Source organism: Setaria italica, chromosome II, assembly GCF_000263155.2.
Source record: "Setaria italica strain Yugu1 chromosome II, Setaria_italica_v2.0, whole genome shotgun sequence".
Lineage (NCBI taxonomy): Eukaryota > Viridiplantae > Streptophyta > Magnoliopsida > Poales > Poaceae > Setaria > Setaria italica.
In genome coordinates, this window is record NC_028451.1 from 15,782,981 (window position 1) to 15,793,706 (window position 10,726).

A 10,726-nucleotide genomic window follows, 5' to 3' on the forward strand; every position below is an offset into this window, starting at 1 on the left:
AATTGAATTGAATAGTGACATTTGCATATAGCCAAGCGTTACCTACATTGTTCCGAAGCATAAGCCGCTGGTAGTCTTGCAAGCGAGCATAGTTGCAGTAATTGGCGAAGTCTCAATAAGTATAACCATGATAGTATTCGAATAGGAGCAACAAGGATTTTCAAACAATTAACAGTATCTCAGTGTGTACATAAGAGAAATCTCTCGTTCCTTGATAATCTCTCCAATTACAAAAAGATGGTATGAATAAAACGCCTTTTGCTACATCATCTAAGAACTATTGACAAAAGTGTTGGGAGGAGCAAAAAAGAGGACCCAATCGTTTGGCTAGTCAAGAACACAAGAAGTTAATCCAGGGCAATGCACTCTTTTGATACACTCATATTGACATCACCTTCCTTCTTTTCACTGTTGAGTATTGCAGAAACAACATATGAAGTCCAAGACACCGGAGGGCATATTGTATTTACATTCATTGTCTTTGTATGTTAGTAGTTGTCCCAAAATTCGCTTTCTGAGCTCGTAGCCATCCTGCAAAATTATAAATTTTTGTAATGTAAACAAACTGCAGTAAATTTGTATATCTAAAAAACAACATTAATTTAAAAGTTTCATGGTACTGACCTTTAAAACTGGCAATTGTAGTTCTTCATCTTTCCATGTGGACATAAAGAGGGAAACAAGATAACCGGATAGTTCCCTGGTATAAGATAGATTTTTTAATAATCAAAGTTATAAATAATATTCTAAAAATGATTCAAGTACCTGTTATGAACTGTAACATCAGGTATGATTATTTGACGCCACAGGAAAATATCTTCATTCCATATAGATCCAGGGCATGTTTTTGACATGGCTTTTGGTAAGTATTCAGCTATCCATAAAAGTTTCTTCACATGTTTTTGACATGGCTTTTGGTAAGTATTCAGCTATCCATAAAAGTTTCTTCACATATCTTGCATTTGGGTTGTATTGGTAAATGGGATTAAGAGGAGTTGGATCCAAAATGTATAGTGTCCTGGTGTCTTTATTGAGTACAATAAGAATGAAGCCACCATTGAATTCTATTGGCATAAGAATCTGCATTTGGCAAGTTGTTAGAATAGTGAAAACAACGGTGGTGGTAGGTGTAGAGATATTTTCCTTATTGTTTTGCATCTTGAAACACTATATGTAATACCAGGCCAGCAAAGAACGGTCTCTGCTAGTCGTTCCACATCCAAGTTTTTACGGTAGTTCGGGTGTCATCCAAAATCTGTAGTAACCTAGGAAATTAAATAATAATTGTTTAGAAATGTGATCAAAAGGGATGTGTACATGTATATAGACACGTGATAACATATGAGAACATACCTAAAATTGCATGTCCAGACAATGTTTTGATACTGTTCCTTTGGTCTTCTTCACTAATTCAATGTTGTCGAACATAATCTTTCGTATGACCAAATTAAAACAATCATGGTCCATGGTCAAATCCTCATTTATCATTTCTTGCAGCTTTTTGATAGTCAAGGTAATGGAATATGGTTTGGAGTTTTGGATCCATACTTTCCTAAAATTTATTAGGGAAATCAAATAGTGTATGCGTTAAATTGCATTGGAAATGTCGAGCAGTAGTAATTTGAAATGGCTTACTTCAATGTTTCTGCACAATTGATTGATTTGATGTAGTCGCAAAGGCCCCCAAGTAACTCTTGCTCACTCATTGTAGAAAGAATGGACATTAGTGACTGGTATTTATTTTGATCTGATAATGACTCTAATTCTTTGGATTTCATTTCATGAATAGATAATGATTCTAAATCTTTGGATTTCATTCCATCATCTTGACTTTCCAATATCACAACATCATTTGAATTTTCCTCAGTGCCATAATTTTGTACAGACTTGGTAGTCATTTCTGCTGTGTTTGTTTTCCAACAAAACAATATGCTGGCTAACTTCTGTCTAAATTGACTAATATCTTCCTACAAAGTAGCAATGAATGTGGGTAAGTATAAACCTTAATATGACGTCAGCTATATAAAATATACCTGTGTAATAGCATGAGATAGTGTCTCTCCAGTCCAGTATTCCATAAACTTGAGCATAAATAGACCACAAGATGAGCTGTATGGTTACAGAAAAATAATTATTCAAAAAAATGCAAAGAATCTTACAGAAGATACATGACATACAGAATAAATAAACTACAAGAGACCATTTTCATGTTGTTGCCCAGGATGAAACGCAGAAGGAAACGATTAATGCAGCAGAAGGAGATAACTAAAAGACCAAGATGGGTGAGAACGGGATCCATTTAGTGACTTAATTGGTAGGTCTCAAAATCATGCTGGGAATGCACAAGACTTGTTAGACACATGTTGCACAACCATATTATAGGCTCTACAGGTGGCAAAGGGCAACCAAATAGGCAAATCGACTATGAGATGATTATGTGAAAACTATTAATTTTTAGCAGAAATAAGCATTTTATTTTGTGCCAAGACTACCAGTTCACCTCATAAGCATCAAAATAAATTGTGTTCCTTTGGTAAATGAATTGTATGTGAATATAGTGCACAAAACTCTATGCAACAAAGGGCCTCATGATTTCAGAAGCAGGTATCAGCAAAAAAACATGATTTCAGAAATACAAGTGCATAGATGTGATAATTTGTAGCCCTTGCCTATTGGGAGCAATCTGGTGGGTTCTTAAACATTGCTTTAACAGTGTGAACATTCCAAGGTTAATGTGTTGAAGCATACCCATCTTTCTGGATTGGTTTTTCCAATTGTTCTGTGATCGTCCATTCAGTAACTTGTAGGTTTTTCCAATTATGATCAATCAACTCTTCCTGTTTTTCAAAAATGCTCAAATGGCATCGCAGGCATGGCAGTCCTTTTAGCTGTATATAAATTGAATATATTAACCAATAGCTAAAGCTATTGAGCTAAGTGGTGGATCATATAGAATATGTTATTACATAAATAAAGGGTGATAAATGCTACAGTAACTTACCATATTAGTGAGGTCATAAAGATGGAACTTCCAACATAATGAGTCTAGTACATGTATCTCACAATTTTTTACGTTAAGAATAGCTAAATACCAATGTGTTTCTTCTATATTTACTGGAAGTAGAATCTACAAGTAACAAGACATTAAATTAGTTGCCTACTCAAAATGGACAACGTCAGGACAAAGCAGTGCAGTTGGGGAAAGTAACTCCCACAACAATAGGGTAAGGCAAATATTTATATGTACATAAAATAGGAGTTTCAGGCAAATATAGAAAGAAAACCACATCGTATTTATTGGAAAAAGGTAAAACAATGCAGATGCAGTCGCAGTCTAGATAGATAGGTATGCTGAACTGCATCCAAAGTGGTAAGCACACTTGGTAGTCGACAAACTTCCAAACTTACACTTTTAGAAATTCAACCAGTGCCCAGTGCAAGTTCCATAGAGAGGACTAAGTAAAAAAAAGATTTTGCTAATCTAGGACAGGATTTTGCTAATCTAGGACAGTAGATATATACATGTGATTAGCTTGTTATGACAAGGGTTACACTATCTATCTATAAGAGTAGATATAATAAGCCAAACCTATAATTTGTAAAATATGAAAAATACAAAAATATATGTTACCATTTCATGTTTTAGATATTTTTTCACAATCTCTATAATAAAGTTGCCACCTTCATTTATTCCAAGTAGTCCATCTCTTTTTATCAGTCCTGTAACAAAAGGATTCTCATAATAAAATTTAATATCATTCATATTTTGTAGATGAGCCGTATCCTTTATACAACATATATATGCGCTGATTACCTGTAAAGATTAAAAGATACATTAGCAGTCATTAATGATATGATATTCAGAAAGTATTTTATGAAAGCGTACATACATCATCTTCCACGTATTTGCTTTGATCTAGCAGGCACAACAATTCTTTTTGTTTGACAGATATATCGTCTATCTTCACCATTACATCAGATTCCAAAGATGTTTCAATTGCCATTTGAGCACAAAAATTAAAATCGCTCATTGTATAATCTGTCAAAAGTAAAGTAATTTGAACAATCATAACTGAGGGAACTAGCAATGTATATAATGAAAAAAAAATACCAAATACCTTTTGGGAGATAATCATATGCTTTGTCCAATGGGTCACAACAATCAATCTGGTTATCTGATTCGGAAACAATCGATTTAGAATACTTTGATTTTTTAAATGGCCTATCATTAAGATCCACATCACTGGGTGATTCAATGTTCAAATCCATTATCTCAAAGCGAGTATTATTCCACACCAAAATCTACCGATCCAACACCCAGGAAAAAAGTAGAAAACAAGATTATAAGCAATTGCAGTCATCAATATGAGTGAATAAAAGAAGTTAAACAGCATCCCCATCCTGATAGCGAGGCAGATTCATCTAGGAAGAAGTTAGTTACCTTGGAGAACCAGATTGGCACGAGGAACACCTTGGAGAATGAACCTGTCGTGAGGACTCGCTGGCCGGGGCTGACGACGAAACGGACGGTCGGACGGGGGGCTACAGCCAAGAGATCGCGACCACCGAAAGTAGGATTGGCGCCCGATAAGTTCAAGACGGCCCGATATTCCTCCTCTTCTGTTTATATTAGAAGATTGTTCAAGATTAGTACGAATCAAGTTCGATTTCATGTTGGTTACGACAGACAATATGGATCAGAATGTATCTGAGAGAGAGTGGTGGTGGGGGTGGGGGGGAGGGGGGAGGGGGGCTATACCAGGAAGGGTGGGGGGAGGACTCCTGGTGCGCGGCGGCCATTCCCGCCACCGGCGGGCATATCTCAGCGGGCACATCTCATGAAAAGGGTGGCGGCGGGCATATCTCAGCGGAAGGGTAGCGGCGGGGGGAACATAGAAGCCGGTGGCGGACAGGACTGCGGGGTGTAGAAGAGAAGCTGGCGGTCTCGGCGGGCACATCTCGTGGAAGGGTGGCGGCGGGCAAAAGCCGACGGCAGGGTGGCGGCGGGGGAGCGTAGAAGCCGGCGCCACTGCAGGGCGTAGAAGATAAGCGAACGGGACTACGGGGCGAAGAAGAGAAGCTGGCGGCGGACAGGACTGCAGGTTGATTACCCAAAACTTGAGGAGCTTTTTTGCAAAATTAGCATGACGGTTGAAGGATTGAAAGAAACATCCTCTCTTTAACATTTATCATTCTCATACCCATGCGTTGCCACGGTCACGAAACTGCAGCAGATTCGATTGTGTTTTCAAGCTACGGTTGCGCTTCTCGGTTGTTTCACCATCTACATTTATGAATGAGTACGACCTAAAGATTTTTCTTGATAAAAATGAAGAAATCTCTTCTCATAGCTCTTAGTAGTGACATTGGGACCGTCAGATATCTTTCCATCGTAAAATGTAACACCTGGAATTTTGCTTATTTTTGGATGTATTCTGTTTTGCACATGGAGAAGGTGCTTACCGTAGCGAAGTATACCTAATTAACCTCTCAAAAAAGCACTTCGCCCCAAGTTAACATTGTCAGATACCTACAGAATTACATTACACGTCAATACATCGCTTCCAAAAGGAAATTTTTTTGAAATAAAAGGATAGTCAACCGTATGTAGCTTACTTTGCTTTTCACCAGAGCAGGTAATAAAAAAAAGCCTGCCTAATGCCAGGCAGCTGCAAGGGAGTTACGGTCTCACACTCGTTGAGCTGTGCAGTTCCGTCGATAACCAGCAACTCCAGAAGATTTGACTTTTTGGACTTCTTGAGCAATTGGCCAATACCAAAAGCAAATCTGTCCGTCAGCACACCATACAACCTGAAAGAGCTGGAAACTGTGCAGAGAATGCATTTCGTTCTCTGCAGAAAATATAATTGATTTTGCCTCGCGCTGCAATAATTTGGAAGCTCAAAGTTTTTGTGAAGATACGTCAACTCTCGCACATAAAGGATCTGGCCAGCTTGGACTTGGATTTATTGCATGCATTACCGCGTGACACTCGGGGCTCGTTCGAGGTCTTCAACCCTTCCTCCTCCGCCGTCGACCCACCCTCCATGTTCCGCCCGGCCGCCGCCGCCAAGTCCACCTGCTCGCTCATCTAGGAAGTAGCTGGCGGCATCGAGTATGTCGGCAAGCCGACTCAACAGGCGGATGAGTGGGAACTCGTGCAGATCAACCAGCAGACTGGCCGGCTGCACGGCGTGTCCGCCCGCTCCTCTGGCGGTGGGCAACAGATGCCCTACGCGCCTGAATAGGCAAGGACCTCGGGCTGCAAGCATAAAAAATTTAAGACACGAAGCAAATTGTGAGAGATTGGAGTCGATCGTGGGATTTTGTGATGAATTCCTTGGCAGAAGTTGCAGCGAGAGGGACCTAAACATATCCTTGAAGGACGCCAGTCGCACCTGGGCGTGACGGCGTGTTAATCTCGGAGACGACGGCGGCGTAGCCGACCTTGAGGTGCATCGCGGCGTCGACCCACACGTCGTTGGAGAACCACACTTTGGGGCCTCCATCATCGCCAGAGCTATCGGAGAGGATGCCTCGCACATATCCAATTCCAAACCGATCTCTCTAATGGCTCCTTGCCACCTGGGCCTCACGTCACGTACGAGCTCACGTATTTGACTGCAGTGCAAACGTGTAGGATCGAGTCGGTCGTGTTCCTTCTCCAGCCCGGACGAAAGCCCACTCCAGGCCGGTACGGACCAAAATTTTGCCAGGATGACAACGGACAAAGAAGGGACGCGTTGCGACTTGCGTACGAGAGGGATGGACTGCAGGCTTGAGGGGGGCTTTTCGTAAAATTACCACGACGGTTGAAGGATTGAAAGAAACATCCTCTCTTATAATATATATATATATATATATATATATATAGAGAGAGAGAGAGAGAGAGATTAGGTATAGAGTTATGAAATTAATTGATTTTTAAGTTGTAATTATATGAGTTCTAATCAAGTGTGTGATTTTACTTTCTAAATCATAATTAACTCTATTCCATAATATAGTGCATGGTTTATTATCACCCGTATGAGAATGATATCCGTGGGATGTTCGATTAGATCTAGATGTCCGAGATCAAAAGTATCCTTCACCAGTTCACTGTTAGTGTCTTTGTAGTTTAGATAAGCCTTTGACTTACAGACTGAAAGAAGCCCTCCGATCGAATTGAGATTGGCAGATTGATTGAAGTCCAGCCAGCGGGGGAGGGTGACGCTTTGCTCCAGTGGCACCAATTGCAGGCACCTTGCTGTTGCTGGCCAGGTTAAGCCCTCCGATCGTTTAGTTCCCTCCCTCCCTCGCCGTCGCAATGGAAGCGTCTGGCTTTTTTCCATGCTAGCACGTAGCGTCGTAGCCTGTTCGACGGAATGCCACACAGGCACAGCACGTAGTTTTTCCATTTTTATTCACTGCTAAACAACACACATGTATGGTCGAAATATTTTCTTTTGTCCGTTGAGTACAGGACACCTCAATCCATTTTTATAGCAAGATTTATTCTATCTTCTGCTGGATTCTGTTGTGCACTTAATTGGTATGTGACATTCCAGACTTCCAGTTCGCGGGCGACAATACATTTTTCTGTGACCATCCTAGTGCCGAGTAGTTCCTTCGTTTCTCCTTTTAATTCTCTGTTTAACTTGTTTCAATATAAAAAAAATCATTGGATCGTTGTTTTTTTTTTCTGAATCTCAGTGTGTTGAATTCCAGCATAGGCTTCATCCTTCATGGCCTAATTAATTTATGAGTCATCTCACTTTTCAGTCAGATTAACTTGCTAAGTTTCTAAACTGCCTAGCGAGAGAAACACAGAGCAGCCAATTAGTTATTCTTCCCTGTCTAATGGGGGCCTCACATTCTACACTAGAGAAGAGTATTGGGCATCATGTTCTTCTTGACAAACAACCTAGAGGCCCAGCAGAGCATCACATTTGAACCTCAACGTTCAGTCTGCATATTCGCTCGGAAAAGGTGGAAAGGAACTGGAGAGAAGTTTCGCGAACATCATAATTTATGTGTTCCAGCAAAACAATTACCTCTGTCATGCGTGCCTGTTGTATATTGCGCTCCCTTTCTAAAGCAGAAAGAAAAGGATCCTATGATTATTTGTCATGGGGTTGACAAGCTCCGTAGTTTACTATGGTTACACGTTTACAAGCATAAAAGACAACATGCCGCCCGCCCAGCACCCCCCTCCCACCGCCGCCGCCACTACTAGAAAAATGATCTCTCATCTCGAGGCTTAGGATCGGTCACTTTTTAGCCTAGTACTAATGTTAGCATGAGTACCGGGTCCAAATTTGGGATTCCCCGGAGGCCCTTTAGTACCGGTGGGGGTTCCACCCGATACTAAAGGCTTTAATACCGGGTGGGAGCTCCACCCAGTACTAAAGGGAGCCTTTAGTACCGGATGGGAACCCCATCCTGTACTAAATTTCCAACCCCCCACCCCTCGCGCGCGCTGTGCACGACCCCGACCTTATCCTCTGTTGCCTCCCCTCTCCTCTTCCTCACACTTCTCCTCTTCCTCTCACTTCTCTTCCTCTGCCTCACACTCCTGATCTCCTCTGCCTCACCTTCCCTTCCTCCTCCGCTCGCCCCTCATCGGCGGTGAGGCACAACGGCGGGGCAAGGTGATGGCGGGCGGCGGTGATGGCGGGCGGCGGGCGGAGCGGCGGGGCGAGGCGGAGGGGCAAGGTGGAGGGAGGCAGGCGGGCGGCGAGAGGGGGCAGATGGAGAGGGGCAGAGGGAGTGGCGTTGGGCGGGAGAGTAGGGAGGCGGAGCGGCAGGGCGGAGGGAGCCGGCGGCGGTAGGCGGAGGGGGCGGTGGGGTGGGCGGGGGCCGGCGGGGCTGGGGGATTTCAATTTTTTTAATTTTTTAACACCCTTTAGTACCGGTTATTTCAACCAATACTAAAGGGACCCCCCCTCTAGTGCTGAATTGCTAGTACCGGTTGCACAACGGGTACTAGAGGGGGGTTCCCAACCGGTAGTAGAAACGTTTCTCTAGTAGTGCGCCGCCGCCGCCGCCTCCCTGCCCCCCCCTCCGCCGGCGAGAGCCGCACAACACTTCTCACCGCGTACCCTACACCACCAGCAGCAGCCCCAACTACCTCGCTCCCCACCCGTGATGCCGCACGCCCTCTCCTCCGGGGAAAATTTCTTCTCTGTCTCCCTGCCACCGCTGCCCCGGTGACGCCGACCGGCAACCGTCGATGAAGAAATCATCCCGGAAACTCCGGATCCGCGGGCCACAACACCGGATCTATAGCCTAAGCTCAAGGATCTCCCTCCTGCCACACGGATTTTGCGGGTCTCGTACGCGGAAGCAGTAAGGCGGGGAGGAGTCAACGGACATCCTGGCTCAGCGGCGCAGCGCCATAAAGAGGCCCGACACGCCTTTGACTCCGAGAGAAGCATTCACTCTAGCGATGAGACAAGGCCACAGCACCTTCACTCCACTGCTACGGTGAGGACGAGCCGTGCCGAGGCCTGGCGCCAAGCACCCACAAGCAACGCCACTCAAGCCCCACCTTCACTGTCTTCTGTGCGCCATGAATGGGTGCCAGTGACGCGTCGCAGACAGCATTCACACCGAGCACCGCCCGAGCAGCTTCAACAAGACGTCAGCCGCAGAGGTGGAAATGACCAGCACCAATGGGAGACTTCATCACGGCCAACCACTAGGGCTCTATGCGCCTTCATCCATGCGACTGCCAGACACTGCTTCAAATGCCTCGCCTTGAACCACCGCGCGGCAGCTTGCTGTGACCCAATTCGCTGCTTCAGGTGTCACTGTTCGGGACATAGGTAGCGCCATTGCAAGGCTACACGGCCCCTCGCTGACGGCCACCCCTGCCAAGCACTACGCTAGTGCCCACACCTTCGACAGCTCAACCACCAGCACCCTCTACCGCCACCACCAACGCTTGCCCCACCTTTGCTCTCCACACGCCAGCCGCCGCCACTGCCTGCCGCCGACCACCACCGCCCAACAGCGCATCAATGCCCACAGACTTGACAGCTCCACCACCAGCATCCTCCACTGCCACCACCAACGAAGCCCCCACCTCTACTCTTCCCACGCCCACCGCCACCACTGCCACTATCCAAACCGCCAACAGCTCCCCACACCTAGGCCAAGAACGCTGGTGTTGGGGGGAAATATTAACGATCCCCTAAAATACCGCTTAAAGAAGCAGACACGAAGGCCCGGGCCCACCTAAGCATGAACAAAGCTCCGCCTCGCCCAACCACGGCCTCAGGGTCGGGAACGCCCGACCTCCCTCGACAAAGCTTCCGCCTCATCCGACTGCGGCCTCAGGATCGGGAACGCCCGACCCCCCTCAGCGAGGCCTCCGCCTCGTCCGACTGCGGCCTAAGGGTCGGAGGCGCCCGACCCCTCGCAACAAGGTTCCGTCTCGTTCGACCCCAAGCACAGGGGTCGGGCTCGCTAGGACTCCCAGGACAGGCATCCCCCTCGGATGCGGAACAGGTGGGCAAGACAAATAAAATCCTGTGGGTCCCCCCGTCAGCTTCGCCATAAATGCGCTGCAGGCCTGGCAGAGGAAACGATGACCGCGCCCCTCACGCAACCCGTTGCAAGTACCCGTGCAAGACCGCACTGTGCAAGCTATAGTGCCGGCGGCTGACTCCCATTCGCCGTAGGGTACTCATGGCCTGCGCCGGCCGGAGCGGAGGAGAGACCGGCCTATCCTCGGGCCCCGCGC

General features: G+C 45.6%; 1 protein-coding gene across 1 annotated transcript; it reads right to left on the minus strand.

Moving 5' to 3' along the window:
• Nucleotides 1-1,353: 1,353 nt before the first annotated feature.
• LOC111256376 lies at nucleotides 1,354-2,840 on the minus strand. Its single transcript, XM_022824281.1, has 4 exons — nucleotides 2,749-2,840; nucleotides 2,034-2,109; nucleotides 1,636-1,645; nucleotides 1,354-1,552 (listed from the first exon to the last, which is right to left on the minus strand). Exons 1-4 carry the CDS (start codon nucleotides 2,791-2,793, stop codon nucleotides 1,354-1,356), a joined length of 330 nt encoding a protein of 109 aa, XP_022680016.1. The 5' UTR covers nucleotides 2,794-2,840.
• Nucleotides 2,841-10,726: the final 7,886 nt, after the last annotated feature.